The 26,227-nt window shown below is 45.4% G+C and overlaps 1 protein-coding gene across 6 annotated transcripts in view; it reads left to right on the top strand.

Moving 5' to 3' along the window:
- LOC116944115 (hepatocyte nuclear factor 4-gamma-like) overlaps nt 1-26,227 on the top strand; it is a 91,102-nt gene that overhangs the window by 39,889 nt on the left and 24,986 nt on the right. Inside the window, exon 1 of one of the 6 annotated variants that reach the window (XM_032957544.2) lies at nt 19,380-19,928. The exons of the other annotated variants lie outside the window; for them this stretch is intronic. Within the exon in view, the coding sequence (XP_032813435.1) occupies nt 19,808-19,928 (121 nt within the window). The 5' untranslated portion in view covers nt 19,380-19,807. Of the gene's footprint in view, nt 1-19,379; nt 19,929-26,227 lie in introns of those variants that run through there. 6 annotated transcript variants of the gene reach the window in all.

The raw sequence follows: 26,227 nt of genomic DNA, 5'->3' as shown, positions 1-26,227 counted from the left end.
GTAACTAAATAACCCCCAGCCGTGGTTTGGCAAACAGCTATAATAGATACACTGTACAGTACTTGCCAACTAAGGCACTTTCTGTGCCAGGCAGTGCTAAAAGAGCTTAGTTCAGTGCGTTTGAGAATTGGGCGCACGAAATGAACGTATCATTCCCCAGCAATGCCCCATTAAGTCGCAGCTCTTTCAGGAGGGTTCTGATTGTGGATGGTTTGTGCGTTTGAGGATTTTTGTGATTATTTTTTGTGTGCCTGGACGAAACTGCCACGTACGAGTGAGGGGACAGCATGCAATTATTCGCATCTCCGCCAATGAGTGGGTGGATGGGTGACACAAGATTAAAAAAAAATCCTGGCCACTTAGCTCATTTTGCAGCTCCTCCGCGATGTCCAACCTCTAGAAAAAGCAGCTAATGTGTATGTATCTACTTGATAATAGGTTTTTCACATTTTTTTCTGGCAACAAAACAGATTTTAAGATGTTAAAACACCAAACTGAAACCTTTTACAAGGAATCATGTCTGTATTAACCACAATGCTTGTAGTGAGAATGCAAACAAAAAACGCATTTTGGTGTCCTCTGGTCTAGCACCGTCTGAGACCAGGCTCAAAAGAAAGCTGTCTCTGGTGTGGACCAATCAGTTTCAAGGACAATGCATATATTATCAGAGTACGTTTCTTGTTTGCATTCTGACCACAAGCATTGTGGTTAATGCAGACATGATTCCTTGTAAAAGGTTTCAGTTTGGTGTTTTAACATCTTAACACAGCTGTTTTGTTGCCTGAAAAAAGGGGAAAAACCTATTATCATATTTTGGTACTGGCAAAGGAGGTCCAATGATATGTATCTATTTCTTGGTTCTTTCGGTAAAGTCACGTAAAAGGGAAACAATAAAATAATAAAAATATAAAACAATATTGTTTTATATTTGTATTATTTTAATTTAAAAAAATAGTTATTTTAATAAAAATATGTTTATTATTTTAATACATTTTTTAAATAATTTTAATAAAAATAATATAAAACAATATTGTTTTATATTTTTATTATTTTATTGTTTCCCTTCTACGTGGTGGTGACTTTACCGAAAGAACGAAGCATATGAATCCCTGCAGCCACGAAAGCTTTAAGTCAAAATATCTCTTTGTTTGTCCAAAAACATGGCTGCACCGCACCACTAGTTTAAATGAATGAGCGGTCATTTGAAAGCGTACGATATGCATTGCAGTACACAAAAACTAGATCTCAAAAAATAAATAAATGCGTATTTCACCTTTAGCACGATCATTTGTCTTAGCTCTGAATGGAGGTGCTTGTCCACTATACCATTTACAGGAGTCCTGCTCATGTCGTCGCTCTGTTTCATAATCATACACTAGATAGGTGTGTGACATTGAGGAGGGGTAGCCATTGATTATAATCGATGTAAGACGATTTTTACTCCTGGGTAGTAAGTGTTGTTTTCTAATTGTTTATGCCTCAAAAGTATAGAACATGGCTATTATTATTCCACACATACTTTGCTTTTGTGACAGGGACTTTACGTGAAGGAATGACACAAATGCACGCCACGTTTTCTCATTGAAAACAGGAACATTTAAAAAATATCACTTGTCCTGGTCACAAAAGCAAAGTTTGTGGGGAATAATAATAATAATAGCCATTTTCTATACTTGAGGCATAAGCAATTATGAAATAACACTTACTACCCAGGAACAAAACAAAATAAATACATTTGTTACACAGTGTTATTAATGGAGTGGATTATTAACTTTGCTTTTGTGTCCTGGTCAGAAAAGCAAAGTTTGTGGGGAATAATAGGCGTTTTCTGTACTAATGAGGCATAAGCAATTGGAAAGTAACACTAACCAGGAACAAAAAAACATGTTTTTGTTACACAGTGGATCATTGGGTCTTCCACTCTTTTTGTGTAAACTGTTGAGTGGTGAGGGTCAGGTGAGTTGGTGACTGGTGAAAGGTGAGTGTCAGGTGAATGCCTGACAAGGGTCAGGTGAAGATCGTATGAGTGTCGCATCATTTCGGCCATAGGCTAGGACGCCCTCTGTATGCCTGATAATGATGACAATCTAAAGCTCTTTGTAAGCCCACTGCTGGTTGAAGGCCTCACCACTCTTTGTCAATTGTGGAGGATGCTCGTCCATACGTCACCGTAACGGTCAGTGCGGGTTGGTGAGAGGCGAAGCCCAGTACCAGTTCAGATGTCACTCTCCACCGATGTTAGCCCTGGCCAGGAATCTAAACTAAACTAAAACTGTTTTTATTTTACCGGGTAAGGCCCACTGAGCTACATAGCTCTTTTTAAGTAGCGACGTGGCCACAAATGATAGCTCAACCAGCTGGCTTACGTGGAAATTTACAGCAGCCAAGTACTCCAAACGCTTAATTTATTCTAAATGTGAAGGGGGGGGGGGGACCGGATGACCCAGAGACAAATCCACGTGACCACGGGAAGCGATATATGCAAACTCCAAATATACAGCAGCGGGCGTTCGGGTTGGGTTCGCAACCCACGACCTCCTTTATACCAGGCGAAGTAGTTAACATCTCACCACTGTGGCACCCCGAACTTGAATCGAACTTGGGCTACCGGCTGCCAAAGTCTAATTGGCAGACACCACCACTGCTCACGCTCATCGCCTGCTGCCTCGCATTGCTCATCAATGGGTTTATGGTTTATGGTCACGTCCGCAATTTGTTTACCCTGAGCCAGCACCGTCGTAACCAACCGTGTCGCCGAATCGACACTCATCCGTTGTGGCGTGACCCCGGTTTAAAAAAAAATAACAAAAAATATATGTGCATCAGCAAGCAGCCTGTGGATGATTTAATAACTCTGCGTCTCCGCACAAAAATCCCCCCTTATGAGTGTGGCATCATGTACAGTCTCGTTGCAGCAAGCCCTCTCGTTTATGGCCGCGATTGCGCACGATGATGTGGGCATCGATGATTGCCTCAAGTCAAAGGCCTGGAGCACGCTCGCTATCTCTACGATAAGAACAAAAAATAGCCGCAAAAAAATAAGGCCTCAGTCGTTCTGTACAGATCTCAAGCAGTAAAAACGTAATCACCAGCAGCCCGTTGATTTAGTTGGAATCCGTTGATTATTTGGTGCTTAAGGTGTTACAGCCTTCGCATTAAACTGAGCATATCACGGCATTTGCTATTGGATGTGAGACGAGGAACTTGATATTAGAGCGGTGCCTCCGATGAGCGCAGTTGGCTACGTGGGGTGCGAAAAAAGTTCAATATTGAACGTACAGACCCGGTGTTGTGCCCGCCAGTCCATGATTGAGTATATTCCACATGAAACCAGCAGGGGGCGTTGTCTTAAAGCTGAAACAAAAGAGGACAATGAATGGCAGAAGAGGCAGTTTTTTATGTTGAGTGTGAAAGGGCCCAAGCCACCTACCCATATTTTCACCGATGTGGCCGTTTCTCTGCTGAAAATTAGTTTCCGGAGATTACCAAAATGCCGTCTGTGCTTTGTGAACCTGTTAAAAGTTTATTTGACGTTGTACAAACCCAACAACGTCTCTGTTGGCGGCCTTGAGCCAGCGGTAAAAATTCCACTTTTCGCCTGGTGGCGGTAACCTTTTCCGCAAAAATAATTGCATGTATTTCGCAATCAATTATCACCAGGTGAAATGTACATCGTGGATTTCACAGTGAATGAGCCCAGTTGGTTATGCGACCCAAAGAGAGTGAGTTGAGTGGCTCCTATAGCAAAGACTGCTCCTTCCAGCAGTAGATTTAGTACAAAAAATGTTATTCATTTAACTGGGAGTGATATAATTCCCACTACCAATTGCATATCAACTGTCTTCCTAATCACGCTCAGCAGAGAAAAGCCATAGAATGAGACCTCACTCATACAGTTTGTCGTTAAATTGAATTATGTCCCCTTTTCATCAGACTTCGACTCGTAATTGAGTCAACTTTTCTCTCTGTATCCGACACCGTTATTCCGATGTCACCTAATGCATATAACCTTTGATTTATTCGAAATTCATTGGAACGACTGTGTAGTCATCGGTTACCAATAGATTTAGCATGAAAGAGATAGGTTTTGTTTAATTTTCCCAATGTTTATTTCAACTCTGCTATTGGCTAAATGTGATGAGACGAAGCGTCCGTTTAAAATTCTGGCACAGCGTTGCATTACCGGTGCTAGAGAATGGCTTGTGGAATGTGATATGGCATAACTACGTCTGAGAGCTATTCAAGTGACCTCTCATCGACCCTTGGGCTACTGCACTTTCCTATGTAACCTGTTGCAGAGATGGTCGTCACATGTCTGTCAAACCAGTTGTTTGGCCTTTCATAAATGGAATCATGTCAGGTAATATTAAAGATGGTCAAACAACTCTCATGACTGACACGGTGTGGGGAGGCCTACAACTAGAAGTGGATTAACAAAGGGCCATAAAATTGTCTTATTAAGTAAACAAATATTAAAAAATGTAAAGTTGTTGTGCAGATCTGGAATTCAAGGCTGGCTGATCAAACACAGGTGGCTGCCTTGATTTAAACCAAGAATCTCAACAGTGCTGTCTGAGCCCTAAGCCACCATATTGTTTTATTCTATGTGGTAACCCAGGCCTTGAACCCAGGATTATGGCATTGTGCACGTAATGTCCTCACACAAACACGACGAAACCTCTGGGCCATCCAGCTACCCCTCTAGACACGAGGTTTTCAAATATCATACCCTGTTTATATTCACACAGATTTTGCTTTGAAACAAATGGCAATAGTGCTTTTATTTTCCTAAAATATAACTAATTTTAATTTAACCTGGGAAGAAGGCCCGCTGAGTGATATAACTCTTTTTCAGGTGTGACCTGGCCACACATGATAGCCCAAATAAGTTATTTATCATGTGGAAATTTATAGCAGCCAAATACTCTAAAAAGCATGTTGATTCTAAATGCGGAGGGAAAAACCGGAAGATCCCAAGAATTATTCATATGACCACGGGGAGAACATGCAAACTTCAAATATACAGGAGGCGTCAGGGTCGGGATCGAATCCATGCCCTCCTGTATACCAGGCGAGGTAGTTAACATCTTGCCACCATGGCACCCCTATGATGCATATGATATCACAATTGGGGGCTCCTGCCCCACTGGTCTAATAAGCAGTGGTTGTTTACTGTGAGATTATCTGAAGGCACAGTGTTTAAACCTGACCAAGGCCTCCTGTCTTGCATTTAGATCTTGGCTATCGATGACCATATTGAGACAATCCATTACTTTACCGATTACCAGTTCGATTACTCAAATGATCAGAAAAATAGTTGGAAAAAAAAGTCTCAACTTTGTGCCACTAGACAGGCGGTGATGGGTAGGGCTTGGTGAAGTTATCGACATCATCGTCCGTGTTAGCTGGGCGTGGCTTTTAGGGGGTTTCCTGCCTTCGGGAGCCTGGATGTCCAGGCCCCTGCAATTTTTCAATTTAATCCAGCTCTCTGATTTGGTCACCTGGCCGGATGGCACTGTGATTAGAGTGTTCAACTCGTAACTTCCCGGTAAGGGAGCAACTCATCCCATCATTCCCGCTGGTACCCGTAGAAGTAGCGACCGCCTTGTGGAAAGTCAATAGCTGTTGTTCTATTGCAGATACTGACCTCTGCCATAGGAATGTGGAATTTCTGCTACCGGGTATTTTGGGTCACCAATGGAGTTGAGGATGTCCACATGCTTGATTGAGCAGGGAAACACCTTGACTTGACTCTGACAACCTCCGATCTGGCGCTAAGGATTATGGCCCGAGAACAGAGAGTGTTGTAGATGTGGACCTGATGCTGCTGGTGCTGCTATGTCAGACAGCAGACATTCAGTGTGCGTGACAAAGCTCGCGCGAACAGCCCGTTAATAATACTCTACCGTGGGTCATTATTACCGCTGCCAAGATGAGCATGCACTATAAACGGAATGCTTTTCTGAAAGCAAATACGGGGTGGGACATGCGTGTAAATAAATTGGACGTTTACGAGCAAGGAATGGCGAGAGAGAGAGAGAGAGACAGCTTAACTTATTTTGTTTTTAACGAAAACAGCAAGGTGAATTGAATCACAAAGGACTGCGTTAATGAGTCGAAAATGCAGCAAAGCAGGGCCCCACTTATAGAATAGGCTGTGTGGAGCTCAGTGGTGAGAGCTTGTGCAAAGATATTCAATGGAGCACGTGTATGTATGTTGGACTTCATTCGCACCGTACATAGCCTACCGTGCTAATCAGAGGTACGGGGGAAGGACAAGAAATAAACACAAAAAGCAGTTATAAAGAAATGAATTTTCAATTGATATTTAAAAGTGCATTGCTGCAGTGGGTTCCTGATATCAGAAGGAAGAGCGTTTCGGATGGCCGCAGAAGCGCATCTGAAAGCGGTCGATACGGTGACCGTCTTTGTTTGATGGTTAGCCAAAAGCCGCTGCTGCGAGGATGACCGGAGTGTGCATGATCGCGATTATGCTCCTTAACGAGATCAACACGCGGTACCTACTTGTCAAGCCGTGTGTATGCAGCTCACGAAAGCCAGATGCACTCAGCGTAAACTCAACACATCACTCGCACAGGATCTCACGCACAAATTAGCCCGGAAGCTGCATCGCCTGAAGAATTTGTTGCTTTCAATAAAAGCAATACAGTGTGTGTATACTGGACATATGGAGACAATATGAAAGCACAGTTCTCATATAAGCAACACATGCTTACATTAACCAGGTGGGGATGGGGGAGATGAAGGGACATTTCTGATACAAACACAACTTCAGATATAATCATTGCTGGCCTTGCTCATAATGGGTGTGCTTATATCCAGAGTCTGCTGTAGTACTTTATTGTAACTTAGAATAATGGTATTTGGGGATTCGGGCTGAATGCACTTTAAATAGTCAAGTTGAGATGTTTAACGGTTCACACAATCCCAAATAAAACACCTACAGTATAGTGGCGATCACCTTGGTTCATGTCCTGGGATGTCCGAAATAAATTTCAAGCGTTGTTAATGATAAAAAAAAATTCAGAAATACCCTAATAATTATTTAACTGTGGTTTGAATGCCGTACTTATAATTACATTACTTCTAGTGATGTTACTGTAATACTAGGGTAGCGTGCCTACAAATCACTTTAAAGCAGTGTTTCTTAACCTGGGGTGCATGCGCTCCCTGGGGGTGCGAGATGCCCTTTCTGGGGGTGCGAGAGACATGGCCAGATTTTTTTCGAAGGTAAATCATTGAAACACAAATTAAACATGGGCACGTACGTACAACTACTTGGTTTCATGAAGCCTATGTATTTATTAACATGATAAAAATGTATGATTGAGAATCAAAGGGGGTGGAAGGCTGCAGTAAATGTTAAGAACCACTGCTTTAAAGTATGTTGTGGGCCTCAGGTAGCTTGGTAGCCCAAGGGGCGAGCGACACCGAGTCGGCATCTTTGAGATTCTGTCGAATTCCAGATTTCATCTGCACGTGTTTAGGCCACGTAGGCGTTCAAGTGGAGCGAATCGCTGGTCTCAGACGAGTCACCAATTGCTGCGTGAAAAAAAAAAACACACGAACATAATATTTAATTTAATTGATCTCATTGCAGCCTTAAGAATTAAGCATTTTGCTTTCGTTGACGTGCAATGGAAACCCACTGTGTAACAATTGGAGGCCACACAAAACAAATCTATGGGAAAAGGAGAGGTGGTGGGGAGGGAGGAGAAGTTGCTCAGCCACGTTTAAAATCCACAGAGCGGGTCCCACACAAGTTAAATATGAATTCAGAGTGGCCGTGGAAACAATTAATTCTTAACCCTTAATAAGCTGCACACATTTGCTTAAAAAAAACCGCCGCAGCAAGGTGGGGTAGCGGGAGTGAGGCGGGGTGGCGAGATGAGACCCTTGGTTGGATAAGTTATTTTTTTTCACGTTTTTTTTTAATTATTACTCAGCGGGGAGCAGTAATCGTCGGTGGAGGAGCGGGGCACACACACGCGCACACTCACACACTCACGCTTGGCACAGCGCCTCCGTGAACGATGGGTGGCACTGACCTCGCATCTGAGCGCCTGCTCACCCACGGCGACACGCGCGACCCTCAGCTGGGCTTTCATGTTTGTGCCTCAGGAAAGCCAACATTCAAAGAGTTTCCGTGCTAAAGTATAATTTCCTGATCATCATCATCATCATCGTCGGCCACGATCGAACCACTGCTTGACGAAGGCCTCGTCCAAGCGTCCGCCTTCTCTCTCGGTTCCACGTTGTAGCAATTCATCTAGCGCCTGGACAGGAGCCGAATTCATCGCTGCATCTCCATGGTGGAAGTCCTCTCAGCCGTGTTCTCTATTTTGGTTGCCACTCGGCCGTTAGTCTTCACTGCCAGACATCGTCCCTTGTGACCATCAGCCATCGTCCCTTCTCGAGATGCATTGTCCTCCTCGAGCCCACTGACTCTGTTCGTAACAGTTAATATGGTGTCTGTAACTTGCGTCTATTCTCTAAGACAGCGGATCCAAACATATTCGGTTCATGGACCACTGGTCAGCAAGACCCTGGGACGTTTGCCACAGAAGTGTGGTCGACACGATTATTTTCACGAAACACCATATTTTAATTGCATGGAGGGTCCCACCAGTTCAGAAGAACTCTGCTGTGGTCATTTATTTTAGAACTACTTTTATCTATAACTGCTTTTTGTGTCTAGTTTTTCGTCCTTCCCCCGCACCTCCGATTAATTAGCACGGTTTGCGATGTGTGGCGCGAAAGAAGTTCAAAATACAACCATACATTTTGTCTTGGCCCACCGTCAATAAATGTAGAAAATGTGGGCCACCGATAGGCAGGAATGAAACAGAGACCGGTTTCGTTCTTCCTAGCATTTGTTCTTATTAGGACTCTAGTTGTGTCTTTATTGACGGTGTGCCAAGACAAAATAAGCCCTTTGCAGTTCATCTGAACTGGTGGTTTCGGATATTGTGTAAAACTCAGGGAGTTTCTTAACTCTTGTTTGTTTCCCAGCCTGCACTCATATTTATCTGTCGTGATGGGTTTTGCTCTTCGTGTACAGATTCAAATGAATGCTCGGTGGTCCGCGGACACCTATTGGGGGTTGTCGGTGGTCCGTGTATCCATTAAGATTGCGATCCACTGCACTAATGCGTGTCATGGCTTAAATCATTCTAATAATTTCACGAAAAGTTTAATATGAATATCGAATATCGTAGCAGTGTGTGTGTGTATATAATGTTATATAATACAGCATATAAATAAAAAAAAGAGTGGCCGTCTTGACAAACATTGGACGGTGCTTTTCTGTATTGGTAGCCTTGAGAAAGTGGTGTTGATTTCATATCCCTATGTCAGGAGCCAGTTTATCCACTGGACGTCTGACAAATGGGTACAACGTTAATCGGCCCCAGAAGGATGAACATTTACCAAGTTCACCCCCAATCTATATTAACCTGTAGAGCTGAGTTCAGATCTCTAAAAACAATTCCGCCACCATGGCTGATGGTTATGAGACAGGCACATGACAAATGTAGAGTGGTTGTAGGGATATACTAACCAGGAAATAATGTTGCTTAAATTTAGTGATTATATTTGTGGTAGTACATTTATTGCATTGTGCATGTAAGAACACATCCTTTTGATTCGGTGGTGTAATGATGGGGTGCCACGGTGGCGAGATGTTAACTACCTCGCCTGATATACAGGAAGTGATGGGCTCGATCCCGACCCTGACGCCTGTATGTTTGACGTTTGCGTGTTCTTCCCGTGGTCGCGTGTTTTTACACGAGTCCTCCGGTTTTTCCCTCCACGTGCAGATTCAACGTCACGCGTTTAAAGAATGTGGCTGCTAGAAATGTCCACGTGATAAGCCACTTTGCTGCGCTGTCATTTCTGGCCAGGTCGCTTCTGCAAAAGAACTGCATTGATCAGTGGGCCCTACCTGGTTAAAATAAAAATAGTTGAAAGAGTTCATGGATGATTCGCATGTCTTGTGAATCTGAGAACATATTCACATAAGAGACTTTGTAGTGATGACGGCCGACGGTCAAGACTAATGATGGAGTGGCATCCAAAGCAGGGGCTATACCTGAAAGTATATCCACTGCTGCGGAGGTGAAGAGATGAAATCGATTCGTGTGCAGGGGCTCGATGGATTGTTGAATCACATAACTGTGGGAGATGGTGATGGGTTGGTAAGCCCTTCAATCAGCGGCGGATAGAATCAGAATCTATATTTTGAATGCAGGAGGAGGAATCCAATGAGCTTATGAAGCTCTTTTTCACAGATATCCGGTATGGGCAGGTGAGGAAAGCATTCGGTTGCAGATATGTTTTGCATGATGGAATTGCGTGATCCCTGCAACCGCTGAATATTCCACATGCATTGCAAAAGCAAAAAAATATATCAATTATGACATGCTTAGAATCTGGCTACCGGTTATTGTTTAGATACCCGGCCAGGTAGTGGAAGGCCATGAGTTTAAACCCCCTGGTCAGCTCAGGCCATCATCAACCCTTCAGAGGGAATCATCTTGAGTACCACCGTGGAAAGTTGCCAGTGCTTGTCCGATTAGCACGGTTGGTTACGTATGGTACAAAGAAGTTCAACATACAATTGAAAAGATTGTCCCATCATATTACATGTACAGTCTTTTGCCAATCCACTGCTGGATGAGGGCCTCTCCACGCCACCGTGGGTCATGGGTGTTATTTGACCGTACTTCACCACGTTGGTCAGTATAGATTGGGTGAAGGTGGGGCGTATAGCACACCAGTGCAGCACAGTACTTCGGTGACCCTACATTGGGATGTTTGGCCAACTCCATTTACGTGAAAGAAAACCCAGAGCACCGGGAGAAACGCCACACGTAAGAGGAGGCGACGATCTTATCCCATACAGATGGGAGTCCTTTTTTTTGCCGTTCCGCATTCTCCCGGCGAGCCAGGGTTACGCGGCTCCTCCACGTCCACGAGAAGGGAGCTTTCGCGACATTCCCGTGATCCACCAACCCCTCGCCTCCACAGGGCTGGATTTCAGGTGTGCGCAGCTGCCGCTGCCGGCTTACGAGATCTGATGAGATGGGGCACAGTACGTCTGATTTGGTCGCAGGCAGAACCCCTTGCTATCGGGACGTGGAATCCCTCTCGCTCGGCACAGCCGACAAATATGAATAGTGCGTCATTGCTGGTTTGAGCAGGGGATCACATCTTTGACTTTGACTGTTTAAACATCTCGGCTTAACGGAAACATTTTAAATCAATAAATCCCAACGCTTAAACGTCCATCAATTGTCCTGAGCAATCGGTGGACAGCCTGCATATCTATGACGGGTGCCAGTCCCTCCAACTGGGCAGCCGCTGTACTTGACCTGCCGTGTAAGTCTATTCTGACCACTACGGTGGGACGATAGGCTGAATTGACCCCACATTAGGATTTGAACTCGTGACCTTCTGATTGTCAGTTGAGCCACTCCGCCGCCGCTGCTGCTGCTGTCGCAATTGTCCCCCGGAGTTATTCCTGGAAAAGAGAGAACCCGCTCCTTGTTAAACCGGTCGCGCACTCTTTCTCTCCCCGTGTCCCCTGCGCTGGACGCAAGTCCCACGTGTCACTGATAAGATAGCAGCGGTGGCGTCGTCGGAGTGATCTATTGTCAGCACAATTTCTGCGTTTATTGTATTATACAAGCCGTAGGGGTGTGGGCGGGTGGGGTGAAGGAAGGCGAATGAGGGAGATATCAACGTTTATCGCAGGTGTGGTGAAATTTATGCATGGCAAATGTCACAGTTGGCAGTGCTGTTTTTTAAACTGTTTCACAGCAAGAGACTGCAGGTAGTTTCTTTTAGAGCTGTTGACTGCCTCTGCACGGCAATTTTTTTTCTTCCTTTAAAGGAATTTATCAGCAAGGTCAAAAGTAAGTAGAGTTCTTGGGTAGTGTTAATCTCAAAACAATAAACCTGGTATCTTGAGTTGGGCTGCATATGACACAACAGTTACACGTATATCTTACATGTAGTTTGCGTTCCGTGTTACATCATGAAAATTTTAGGTACATAAGTTAATCAATAAATGAGGTCTGTGTCACCAATAAAAATTAAAACGCTTTTCAGCCAATCAGCCTCTGGGACTTTGAAAAAGAAGCCCCAAAATAATGTATTACTCAAATAAACATTGAGGCTTCTGCCAATGACTCAAGGCTGTTTACAGACAGAAAATCCACATTCCTATGGCAAGGGGAAAGTCTATCCATACGACAACCACTCTTAAATCCCCACAAGGTGATACTGATTTCATCAACACTGGAGGGATGATAGGTGGAGTTAATCCCAACCAGGAGTTGAACTGCAGCATAGGAATGCCACTTGTTCTATCGCTGAGCCAACTGGCCGGATAACAGGTCTTTCTTAGTCTCATCATCATAGCCGGCCCTGTTAAACGCACGCCTGATGTTATGTATGTATACGTTGGACTTCTTTCGCACCGTACGTAGGCAACCGTGCTAATCGGAGGTGCGGGGGGAAGGACAACGTCACAGACGAGGAAGGCACCCCAGAAAGATCCATCATTGTCAATGTCATCGTTAGTCATGGATCTCTGAGCAGCGGCGTACACTCCATTTTGATTAACAAATATGAGCAGATTGACATCTATTCAAGCACACCCTGGGCATCATTGTACTTACAGAGGATGACGATAGCTGCATCAAAGCAGCCCAAAGTGTATCTTTACCTAGTGATCAATGAGGTGGATCTCACCTCAGTTGGTGGCCCTGACGCAAGAGGTGGGAATTTCATATTCCCATGACATTCTTCACAGCAGACAATGGCAGTTTAAATTTTGATTTAAAGCTTTCGTGACTGCAGTAATTCATATTCTTAGCTCTTTCGGTAAAGTCACGTTTCATATATATTTTATTATTTTATTGTTTCCCTTCAACGTGACTTTACCGAAAGAGCTAAGAAAAATGGCAGTTTACTCCAAAATAGAGTTTGTACTTGTTTTATCTTCCGTGAAGGGACAGTGGTCTGAGTTAAGCAGTGACCAGAATTCAAAGTCATGGCTTTCCAATTGGGAGTTACACCATGGTGCCACCAAGTCAGATACGCGTGAGTTAAAGTCGGCCATAAACAGCGGGTGGTGCAAAAGAGCAAATTCTGTTGCACCTACTCAGCGGCGTTGTGGGTCAGGGGGGGAGCGGAGAGGTGAAGTTCTCGTCAATTAATGTCTTTCACCTATGAACTTCACTTGTGCGAGTCTGACTCGAATAAGGTGATACTGATAAATGTGTGTTTGTGGAATATACCATGCTATCGCAGGGGTATCCTTTGCCCTGCATGTACACATGTACATTGTTCATTTGCATTAGTCTTTGAGAGCCGTGAAATAATTGGTGCGTTTAACCTGAAGCATACTATTCTGTGCGGGGACTTACACTGTATGCATGGAGGTACACGGATTTTGTTTACAATGACAGGCACCTAGAAGGTTTAACCAGGGGAAATTGTGGAAACGATCATTCAGAAAACTCAATACTGTATAAGTCATCCTCGTTGCAACTCGTTTTTATTGAATTTACACAATGAAAATAGTTTCTGGACCGACAATAGTTGCATTTCTCGGCTGATAATGTTTTTAGCATTGCAATTCAGTTTTAAAATGTACAAAGATCCATAACTATTGAACGTTTTTTGATGCGTGAATTACCCATCACTTTGCATCCTGTGGGCTCACCTGCTCGATCAAAATCATGATGCAACCGCTAGGGGCACTCGTTTTTTTTATTTTAATCACCTCACTGAGTCTCGAGAATAATAAAAACATTCAAGGGGATCGCTTGCCGTTTTCTTTTTCGCTTGTTTTTTTTTTCTGGGTGGGATTCAGACTGTGGAGTGCCCTGAAAAAACACATACAACACTCAAGCCCGACTGCACAAACAGCCCGCCATAATTCTAGATTTGAAGCTTTCGTGACTGCAAGGATCCATACTCTTTGGTTCGATTCGGTAAAGTCACGTAGGTAAAAAAAATAAAACAACAAAAATCACGACGTTCCGGCCACAACACAAGTGGCCTTCATCAGGTGAAGGGGACCGTACTGTCTCGTGACAGGACAGCGCTGTCCTCGTGACAGTACGGTCCCCTTCACCTGATGAAGGCCACTTGTGTTGTGGCCGCCATGAACCTACCACGCTGCACCGCCTTATACGGCAACCGCAATGCACCGCAGATAGGTGTCTCGTACACTTTATGACTCCCACCTCTGCGCAATTCACCAACCCCACCTCCAAACCACTGGATTCCAGCGACGTGTGAGCGTCCCCCTCACCAGCGAAAGTGGCCATTTAGTTTGCGTGTCACGTAACACGTGATATTATTCTCCACGCATGGGAAATGTACCTTGCGCCAAAAAGCCCAATTATTTCCATTTCATTTTTGAAAGTGACATTGATCAGACCGATTGGCTCCCTCTCAAGTCCAACTATGACGGAGGAGATTCACAATTGGCGAGGTGAATCTGGTAGCTAATACCTTTCTCTAAGAGCCCCCCCCTGCCCCATTGCCTGCGGAGTAATTGAAGGCCGTGGCTGGGCGTGTGGAGGGGGGGGGGTGAATGATGTCTGGGCATTGGAGCCAAGCAGGGTGTGCCTCTGCGTGTCAGCCTGCAATAACTGCATCTCTTGCCGCGATAGCGCTCGCGATAGCGTCCCCCCCACCCCTTCCCCTGCGCCCGATAACACCGCTGGGCCTGCCCCTTATCACCGAAGGCTGCCAGCTTTATGGCACCTGCGGGTTTCTTTTGGGTGAAGCGGCAATTTTTGGGTGTCGCGGCAATGAATCGCGTTGCTGTAGCCGCCGCTCCTTAACGAGGAAGCGGAGGAACGGCGGCCACCTTGACGAGAGGCGGCCGAGTCCTCGCGCGACGAGGTTTGACTCGACAATCGTGGGGGGCGGGGGGGGGCGCTCCTCAAGCAGACTTGGCGGTGGTAGCGTCGCCTATGACTCGTCCGCGGCGAAGCGACTGTGAAGAACAGACTTACTGCTGCGTGTGTGATGCCAAAGGCTGATTGTCATTCCGTTGTATTTCGATGCCTTGTTGCGCTGTGTCGTTTCAGTTCATGTGCACAGGGTATGTCCTGTTATTGTAGAAGAGATTTTGGTATTGGTGGCCCTCGCGCGTATCTAACTACGCCGTCGTTAGATGAGTGAGAGGGCTTAGTCGATCGATGTGGGTATGGGGGTTGGAGTGGTTTGCGTGCACTGGCAGAGCCAGTGGGGGGGGGGGGGGGGGTGGCACGTGCGCCCCCAGTAATCCGATCGAAATCCCTAATTTCGATCGGATCATTGGGGTTTATTAGTAATAAATCGGCATTTTGCGACCCCCACTGCCACTGTGTAGCATATTATTACGTGCCAGTGACTCTATGAGGTGATAGGACAATAGTCTGAGTCCATAATTGGCAATAAGTAACGGCAAAGCGGTTACAAGTGACTCACAGAATTGTGCGCAGTTGCGTCTACAGCACACGACTTCCCTGAAGGCATCAACACCTTCAGCGAGCGTGATGCCGATCACACAACGCGGTTCGAATTCGACTCTCGATCGATGGCTGTGCCATCGCCGCACACGCGTCGAATAAAAGCAAGGGACAAGTACTTACTTACTAACAACTCCTATATCATTTTTCATTACTGCAACTCCCCCCTACCTGAAAATCCTGGCTCCGTCATTGTTTGCGTGTGATTTTGCATGCCTCGTGCCAACTTTCCATCGCTTTATTAGGAGTGCCTGGGGCATGATAAATCAATAAGTAAAAAATATATGAATAAAATGAGTGACATCAATGAGGTGACTGATTGGCCCAGGAGACCAAACTGACTAAACTCTTTCGAAGCACTGAGCCATTTTGGCTGAATCCTGGGTTTGAGTTTGAGTTCCTGACTCTGTTGGTTAAACCAGGTTAACAAGTATGGTAAGTTAATAAAGAACAGTGAAGAAAATATAGTCAGTTAATGATTCAGCCTGGCTGCAAATGACTCCATGAAAAGTGATGAGGTTGAATTTGATTATTGACTTAATTCAAGGTAAGCCCTGTTGTCAGTGCTGCATATGTATCAATATCAGATCGTAGCCACACAGATGGCATGGGGATGGCATCAATAAAGTTCATACCAGACATCTCACCTGTACCTGTGAAAGAGACCCCGTAATAAAATTTGCTCCACTTTCTGCCAATGCAATCATAGGTAAACGATAAGGGCACCCTCACTCTCTTAAATACCCTCTGTGGACTTGCCCCTCGCCCACCTCTCCACTCTGGCCTCACTCTATGGCCCTTCACGGCGATCTCTACTCCAGCAATCCAGAGGCCCTCTCTCAAAACCCACAGTCAACCTGATTTCAGTGTCAATGTGAGGGGGGGCATTTCTACTCTGCAGCTGCATCCTAGTCTGGAACTCTCTCCCGCTAACGGGTTGCGCTCTTGCCACCGTTCCACGTTCAATTTCCATAATGAAAGCCTTCACGTTCTTCAAAGCCTGTGACTGACTGCCTCCATGCAATGTCTTCCATCGCAACCTATTGTACCGTTGCTGTGCTTCTCTGACCTGTCTGCTGCCCCCTGCCCCCGAAAGGATCTGCAATTGCTCCTGGAGATCTGTGAAAAAGAGCTTTGTAGCTTATCAGAATCCTCCAGTATAAATGCATATTCTGATTCTGATCTCCTGGTTAAAAACGAACATAAAGATTTCCGAATTGATGTGCAAGGTCCCCCCTTGATTTACAAGGTCATGAGATGCGGTCATATTTAGATGCTCTGTCTAAATTGATATGGGGGGGGGGGGGGGTTCTCCTTATCACCATTGCTGAGCACAGGCCCAAAATGCCAAGCAGCCAGCAATAAACAGCACCATTAAACTTGATTCGAGTGCATACATTTCTTGAATTGATCAATTCCATAAGAACTGGGGAAAAGGGACCGATGGGAGGAAATTCCAAAGTGGAGCATTGCGTGGGAAGAAGAGGAAAGAGAAGCGTTTAGTATGCATGGCATGAAACAGTCAGTCTTGGTCGTGGCTGTGAGATCTGGGAGACAGAAGGAAGGAAGCCATGTTGCATTTGAACTCACAGCCTCCTGATTGTGAGTCAATTGTTCTAACTGCAGCGCAACCATCATGGAGGAATTGTCCAAAATAAGCCAATGTAGAACTCTCCCGAAATAGTCCTTCCCGCATTACTACTCTGGACACCCTTTCAAATGAGATTTCAAGTAATTATCTGGGTGAAACATTTTCAGAAATACATTCAAAAGAACAAATAAATTACTCTGATCATCATTGCTTGGGGGAGTGGTGTTAACAGTGGTTAGTGCAATGTGACCTGAACTCGATGAACTGTGTTTTGTTCCCATCCATGGCTAGCATCAGTGGTGAATAATATCTGAACCGGTCCTGGTGTTCTTCCTCCACCAGTCGCTATTGACCAGTGTGGTGAAGTACGGTCAAACAATCCCAAAGACCAAAATGGTATGGGGTGGCCTTCATCCAGCAGTGGATTGACAAATGGATGTAAATATATATTATCAGGATCTCTGATGCTTTGGACATTTTAAAAATGCATCTTAAAACCTATTTATATGCTTCGTTTATTAAACTTTTGGTTAATTTCGTAAATTTATTCTTAAAATGTATTAAAATTTTATGTACATTTTATGTTGACTGTCTGTTTCTGCTGCTGTGTCCATACAGCGCTTTGAGATCCTTGATGAAAAGCGCTGTATACATGGATTTATTATTCTTGTAATGGGAGACATTTCCCTGATCTGGAATGGTGAGATTGAACAATATTTGGTGAGGTGTGATTTTTAGTTTTTCACGACAAAACAGATTGCGCTATTTACGATCATCTTTCTCACTTATCAGCACTCTGTGTAATCCATTACACTAGTAAAATAGAGATGTTTATTGTTTCACTATTGCCCTGTGGAAAAAAAAGTTTAAGAGCAGAGTGCCTAACAGCCAGGTTATTGTTGGGTGGGCTTTTTGAAGCTTCTCTAAATGCCTGATCTTACTCAGTCTTAAGACTTCCTCTTGTTGGATTTTGTGCAAATTACTACACCAAAAAAACCACTAATTCAAAGTCAAGCGATATGAAACCAGCTTGTAGGGGATGCATTACAACGAAAATTATAAAGATAAAAAACGTAACGCCATTTCACCTGCGCTACTAAGGTGTGCAAAAACAGCAACAGCAATTCCAAAGATGGGGTGCGTACCAAGGAGGTCGAGTGGCTCAATGGGCCTACCGCTGTGCCCGCCGCTGCTGTCAGTGGGATCGCCCAGAGGGGTTGGGTTGGCAGGGAAGGGTACGGGAAGAAAGCAAAAGGGGAAAACGTTTTCCTGGGCCTCATACAAATGAGGCCGCCGCCCCCCTCAATGGGTTTGTTTTTATTTTTGTGACACGAATTAAATTTGTGGAGGCACTCTACCGCAGGCCTCCACAAACCTGAGGGCGGCATTTGGAATACGCCGGTGCGTTCCCACGCTTCCGGTCTTCTACTTCGTGTCTCCTGTCCAACCCAATATTCTGCACAGGCCACCGCTTTCTGGTGTTGGCATCTCCTAGCAACGCGAAGCGTCATGTCTCCTCGTGACGTGGAGCATCTCGTAGCAAAGAGGAGCGTGTTGTCTCCTAGTGACGTGGAGTGTCTCCTAGCAACGTGGAGTGTCTCCTCGTGACGTGGAGCATCTCGTAGCAAAGAGGAGCGTCTCGTCTCCTCGTGACGTGGAGTGTCTCCTAGCAACGTGGAGTGTCTCCTCCTGACGTGGAGCATCTCGTAGCAAAGAGGAGTGTCTCGTCTCCTAGCAACGTGGAGCATCTCGTCTCCTAGCAACGTGGAGCATCTCGCCTCCTAGCGACGCAAAGCATCCCTAGCAACGTGGAGCGTCTCGTATCATGGCAACGTGCGCCATCTCCTAGCGATGCAGAGCATCTCGCCTCCTAGCGACGCGGACAATCTCGTTTTCTAGTGACATGGAGCATCCTGTCTCCTAGCAACGCAGAGCATCTCCACCAGATCAAGCACCGCTCGGCCGCTGCGAGGTCTTGCGCAGATCGTGCCGAGCCGCAATAAACTCGGCGCCACGATCTCTTTGAACACGGTAGCCAAGATTACCTGCGAAGTGACAAATAAGCATTCTACTAGAGTGCCATAAAAAAATTGGTCGGGGTAGAGAGGTGAGTCTGTGGAGGGTGGTGGGCAATGGTTGAGGAGTGGTGGTGGGGGGGGTGCAGTTAGAATGTCTGCGCTCTGTAGAGTTGTGAAGGTGTCCGCCTCCCGTAGGTGTTGGTGGAGACTGGTAGCGCAGGGAGGGACCGGGACAGGAGTCTGGTTAAGCATTAACGAGGAGTGCATCGCCCGTTCGGAGTTCCTCCTCCTCCCCGTGTCTGCTCACCTTGGGGGACCGCCTTCAAACCCTGCCCCTCGGCCCACGCGTGTGGAGTAGCCAAGGGGGCGTTGAGCATCAATATAGAGCTTTACCTGCACTGCCAATTTGCCACCTGCCAAAGGGAGAGAGAGAGAGAAGCATTCGTAAGCAGTCACACCTGCAACAGGCACTAATCCATGAGTCTCCGTAAAGCCTGGTCCTTCCGAGTAATACGTGCTTAGGTATCTCTGTATATATATTTTGAATACAAGCGGAATCGGTATAAGTACATCGATCCTCCCACCATTCGCCCACACCGTCTGTGTGTACACGGGCACGCACGTGTAGGGCCCCTTGTATAATGCGTCTGTCGGGGAGCGTTCTGGGCATGGAGATGGCCGACTACTGCGAGTCCCTGGACCCGGCGTACACCGCGCTGGAGTTTGACAGCGTGCACATGCTGCCCCCCGCCACTAGCCATGGTAAGAGCCCCCCCCCCCCCCGGGGGCACCCCGCGACTCTCATCGGCGACCACCACCGCCGGCCTGCCCCCCCCCCCCCCCCGTCCGTCGTCCGTCCGGAACCTGCAGCCGGTGCTGTGAGCATTCCTCGCGGAACCTAGCCGCCCCCCGCGGTTACCAATTGCTACGGTGTTTAGATTTAATGGAACGTGAATTCGTATTTTTCTCTTAACAAAGTAATGCAAAACGAATCTCTTTGGAATCGCTTGTACTATTGAGGGGCCGGTGAGTTGTGTTTGCATTGCGCGTAAATGCCGTAGCAACTTAAGAGTGCATTTAAGTTCCTTTGGTCAATTGTGCAATAAAACAGAAAGTGAAAATATCCCTTAATTGACACTGATTTATGTCGAAGTTAAGGGAACTAAAGTGGTTTTACGCATTTGACCCCTGGACTTCAGACGTTACAGGAAAGTGCTCTACGACTTAAAATATTTGTACTGTGGTCTTTACACATAAGCTACTGGTTTTTATACATTAACCTGGGCCGCGATCACTTTGAGCTTTTTCAGTTTTTGAAATCGTTTTGGAATTTTAATAACTAATAGTAATCATGATAAGTATTCAGTCTGGTACATCCTAAGTAAGAGTGATCTGATTTCAAACTGAGATTTTCTGTGCTAAATACATAATTACTGGAACCTGCCTTTGGTAAACGGATCACAGTAATGTTGCTTTCGGTGTGCGTTCATCCCGGACTCGTTCCTCCCTGTCCCTCCCCGAGCCTTAGGGAGCTCCTTCTTCTGCTTCTCTCAGCACCTGAGTCCACCTTCATCTCCCAGTGTCATCTGCTTCACCTCCCAGTGTCCGTCCTCCACTCCTCTACAGCCCTCGCAGTCATTCGGAGACATTCGAATTTTTGATGACATTATTTTTCCCAGACTTGTGCGACAGTTTCCCAATGTTGCAGACTGAGGATATCCAAATGGTCGATGCTGTGCTTAGAACGCTCGAGTCGCGATCGGTAGGCTGCGAGTTCAAATCCTCTGGTGCTGACTCAGCTTACCGTCTGTTCTGGGGGTCAGTGAATTGAGAATTTTTTTTTGTGTGGATTGGTCAGCATTTGGCTGTCGTTTGGAGAGTCTGTCCCCCCCCCCCTTGCCGTGGGATTACGGAATTCCGCACCACCAGCTCAGGGGCGCCGAAGAGTTACTAGCATCGCTGCGACGAATACTCGTGTGTGATGCTCATAACAGATGAGACCAAACTCTGGATTGCGCCCGTAGACTGGCGACACTCGCGTTATTTAATTAAAAGTGAAAAAACAAAACAAACAGATGCAGGGCCGTTCGTTATTGCCCGATGTTTTCCCGGTCGTGTTTGCGGGGCCCTATCAATGTTTGCCATGCTCACTGTTGTCACACATGCAGTGGTTTTACTATCAGCGGCGGGGATGTGTGCGTGCTCTGTAAAATTGAGTTTTTTTCTCACAGCGGGGCCTTGGCTAGAACGGAGACCGGAATTTCGCCATTAGCATTATACTAATTATTATCATGCGAGAGAAAATAAGATGTCGTAGATCGTGAGTCGTGTTCTGTCGAAAACACCGCGACACAGTGTCCAGTATTGGTGTTTAGTGATCGACTGCATCAGAGAGGTAATGCTTGCAGTGGATTCGTATTTATATACTGTGTGGTCCACACTTTGTATTTTACTTTTTTATCATTGCAACAAAAACAAATGTAAGTAAATATATGCTTACAAACACTCATCATTTATTATTCGGCTCAAAACATGTAAATATATAGAGGGCCACAGAGCTTGGGCAATTTCGGGCACTGCTTCACGACCTGGCCGCCTCCCAGCTTGTCTGTAGTTCCTCAGCGATTGTTAAATGCGATTTGAATGAACGGTGCTGTATTCAACTGAACATTATTATAGAATATTAATTGTGTTCACGCACTGTATGTAGACATTTTTCCTGAAGGAGGCCAGTTGGCTGAAACGTCTCGGTTTTTAAACGCTCTCAGTTGCAGTCAAAATAATCCTATTATTTTTCAATAGCTGTATTTTTTGTACATGTACACGTTCATGTTATATACACGTGGTGTGTATTTGTATTCATTACAGAGTAAATTATTAAAAGTTGTAACATTTAATTGCAGTGTTTAAGGTATTACGCTATACATATTATTGATATAACATTTGATGCATATTATAAACAAAGAATGCATGTTTCAGAATCAGACTACAAATGCATATTCACGCTTAAAAAATGGGAATGCCTTAACAAGCGCAGTGAATTTCAGTCGTGAAAAATTGCTTTGTTGAAGCAAAATCATAATGGAGGCAAAGTCTAATCTCGTGGCTTGGCTTCGTAGTCGCAGCTTTTGTAAACTCCGCTGCGAATTATGAATACGTTGAGACTGTGGAAAGAGCGCGATCAAATCTGTGAATTAGGAGAAATCCCTCATCGCCACAAGGTAACAGTGCAGGCCTAGAAAACCATCTTTTAACGTTTCAAGCAAGACACGCCGACGTGTTAAACGTACACAGCCATTGTGCATTGTGCAAAAGACCGGCAGCCCAAAGTTGTCTATCGCTGCCCCCAATGTTGCGGTCATACGCTCACATTTGCTCAAGTGTATTTTGACGGTGCTCACTCACAAGAGGACTACATTTCAGTTCTTGAGGAATTGCTGATGTTTTTTTTGCATTTTGCAGAGAGGCTGTGTGCTTTGTTGAAACAAAGAGAATGGTAAAATGCAGGACAGTGGAAATGTTTTTTTACATAAATTACACTCTAAAGATGGAAACCTTTAATGATTCGTGTGTCTTTAAAAGGTATCTGATCTCATCGGTCACCATTTCAGATATAAGTGTCCGAAAGGTCTCGGAGATGTGAACTTGCTGGCCTACTATTCATTCCGCTGTGAGATGACCAAAACTACCTTCCTCACAATATCAAATCCTACTTGATCACAGTAGGAAAATTCTCCCTATTCAAATTATACCTCTCTGAGCTAACTGTAGAGACATCACAATGAACTCCACCTTCAAAAGTATTCTGGCCGAAAGTTGCAACAGCCTTGAGTTGTTCTTCATTAAAATTATCTATTTAAAATAACGTTTTTAATACATTATTTACCCGCGTATGTGCCAATGTTAAACTGTTGAGAAAGCAAAGGGCCTAGCTGAAACGTTGGCAGAATGATAGCTTCCGCCATTGTTTGGTGGAGAAATGGGTGCATTGCTGTTGTGGCAAAATCGCCATGAAATCAGTTTCTGCCGATGTAAGAACGAGGCCTCAAGTTCTGTTTTTACATTCGGATTTCACCAAACTGCATCTTTAAGGCACGACGTTGAACAACGTTTGGCGACGATTACCGCTGCATATCCCTCCCTCTCTTGTCTCCGCTCTGAGCTGTTCCGTTGCGTGACCTCTCACACCACAATATTCATGTTTAGGTTGACGCAGTGGATGGGTCGAGGTGTGTTGTTTGATGTGTCCCAATGCCCCCCCCCGTCTCACACCACCGTCGCAGCCGATTAACCACACTCAACGGCTTTTCCACAATGCGCTGCTCACTCGCTGGGCTCGCGAGTGCTGGAATTGAATGCGAGGTGAACCTGTAGATGTAAGGGTTATCACGTCGCTCTACCCTTATCTGCCTTTGGGCCAACATTTCTTCTCCACCATTGGTCACAGATAGGGCCAGATGTAAAGGTATATTTGTTTAAACCTGACCACATATTTGACTGAAGGAAAATACATACACCCAAGTAAAATCATTCATATAGGTACGCTCACAAAACGATGTATACATGCGGAAAGATACATGTATTTATATTATACATATATAGTGGGGGGCGGTAGTGTAGTAGTTAAGGAATCGCACTTCAAAAATGGCGACCCGTTTTAACACGTAGGCTTTCGGGACCAATATCCATAACAGAGGTTTTTGGCTAAGGTCGCAATCATTGGAAGGATTTGATAAACCATTTCGGGTCTTAATTGATTGTGCACGCTTATGGTGGCTTTCAGACCGCATCCATTATTTTCGTCTCCCCCTCCTCTTTTCCGAACATAGATGGACTCGTCCATCTGAACAAACTGTCAAATCGCTCTCCGTGGTGCTAACGTTAAAAATAACCGCCACTTTTTAAAAATTTTCTTGCTGTGGTTTTCACACCTGATGATGATTGCTTGTGTTGCAGTCAAAATGTGATAATTTTATTGTTTTATATTTTTATTATTTTTATTGTTTCCCTTCTACGTGACTTTACCGAAAGAACCAAGAAAATAGTAATGAATTGTCATGTTTTGTTACATGACAAACCTTACTAATTGGCTGTGTCGGATGGTGGCGGGTTTAACGACACAATAATATATTTACGCGATCTAACCCAAAAACCTATATTATGAATTGGCTCACCGGGTTCGATTCCCGCTCATGGCCAACACATATCTGTAGCCGTCCTGGGCGTCCCCTAGGTCAACTCGGCCTTAAATGAGTGCTTGGTGCGATGTGTAAACATCAGGATTGGGGAGACGGAGGCAGCGGGGCGCGGCGTTGGCCACCCACCCTCTCGTGCGCCGTGGCAGCCTTCGTAGGTGCTCACTAACAGCACTTGGACCAAGTCTGTTCAAGTCTATATGGGGCAGTTTTGTTTACGTTGTAAATATTTGCTGAAAAGGCATTCATATCAAGCCGGACAGCGCGATACAATTGTTGCTCCTAGATGTTCTTACTATTAACAGTGTGTGCATACAAGTATGCATCTATGTGTGCTTGTTTACATATGTACGGTACAACACGTGCATCGTGCCAATGTCACTGGAGGCAGTTTTCCTCCATGAATTTAGGACTATAGCAAATACTGGTTATGGTTTCATGGCGTACACTGTTTTTTCTTATTCTGGTCTGAATCCCTGCCTAATACAAACACACGAATTTAAAGTATCCTATAAATCATCTTTTGCTGATTTTGTAGTGTTCATTAAGCCAATGACCGAATCGTCAAGAATAGATTCAAGTTTATTTCGTGTACCTGGGTGAGAATTCAAGAAAGCAGGATTGTCTCGTTTACAAGCGTGACCTGGGGCATGAGTCTGCCAGTAGGGGGCGATTCCTATTAATTATCTCAATTTGAATGCTTTTAATCTCATCATATCTAAGAAGCTAAGCAGGGTGGGCCTGTATAGTCCTTGGATGAGTGAACACCATGGCTAATAGACAGTTTTAAGAGGCATTGTGGGCAGTAGAGGCTTCGTGCTGCAAAGTCAATTGCTTATCTGCACTTCTTGCAACTTCAACCCACACTGACCAACATGGTCAAATATCCTTCAACAGCCTGCAAGGCATAGGGAGGCCCTCATCCAGCAGTGAACTCGTGACAAAGAGGGCTGTCCATGTGCACTATTACTTACACCATGTTACAATCTTGCAATTGATGAGAAAAAGCAAGGAAAACCCATCAGCCATCGATAGAATAGCAAAGGGCTGTAAATTATTATGATTACTACAGCTTGTATGTAATAGGTTCCCATCACCCCCTACAGCCATCTAAGGCGCTATCGTTCACCGTATCTCCTGGGTGTTGTTTTATTTTTCGACGTGCGTATGCAGTCACTTGCGATTGGGCCTGGGTGGGGACCATCGTGTTGCTGCACGTCACAGTCTCGTTTGTAACGCCAGATGGTTTCGAACCTAGGAACTCAGCCGCACCGGTTCCAAGCCGGCGTGGCGCGCGGGGGGTCGCTGCGTCTCCCCGGCCGCCGCGCATCTCACGGAGCAGTGGGTCTCCGCACGCGGTCTCGCGTCCGGAGCGTGTTCGCGCGCGTGCCTGGCGCGGCTCCGTCCCTTGCTCGGCTTTGCCAGAAAAGTTGTTTTTCTCTCTACGGAGCATTTTTCATGCAACCTCCCAAGTGAACCAGAACCGAGTGTGCATTTCGCGAAGTTTGCTGAGTAACTGGAACAAATGGCTTACGGAGCAGATTTCTCCTTTTTTTTTACTTTTTACTCAGTGCTGAGGGTTTTTTATTTTTCGTGTTAAATCAGTTGCGCTATGTGGCTCGGTTACGGGATGGGCTAATGATTGGCGATGCGAAGTTCCTCTTGCTTGACGCTTTAACCGTCCCCTGCCTCTCGATGTTAGCGCTCGCGCTGCACGGGACAACAACAACAAAAAAACGCGCAAAAGGAGAATCTGAGAAGAGGGGGAGTGAGATAGCTCCACGTCGGCTGCTGGCGCTGGGGTAACAGCTTGCGGGTAATGAATGTGTCGTTAGGAGGGCACTAAGAGAGGACACCTTGTGATCA

Source organism: Petromyzon marinus, chromosome 20, assembly GCF_048934315.1.
Source record: "Petromyzon marinus isolate PM22_M1 ecotype Great Lakes invasive population chromosome 20, UKy_Petmar_22M1.pri1.0, whole genome shotgun sequence".
NCBI lineage: Eukaryota > Metazoa > Chordata > Hyperoartia > Petromyzontiformes > Petromyzontidae > Petromyzon > Petromyzon marinus.
Note: the sequence above shows the minus strand (reverse complement) of the source record. Positions and strands in the feature narration are given on the sequence as shown.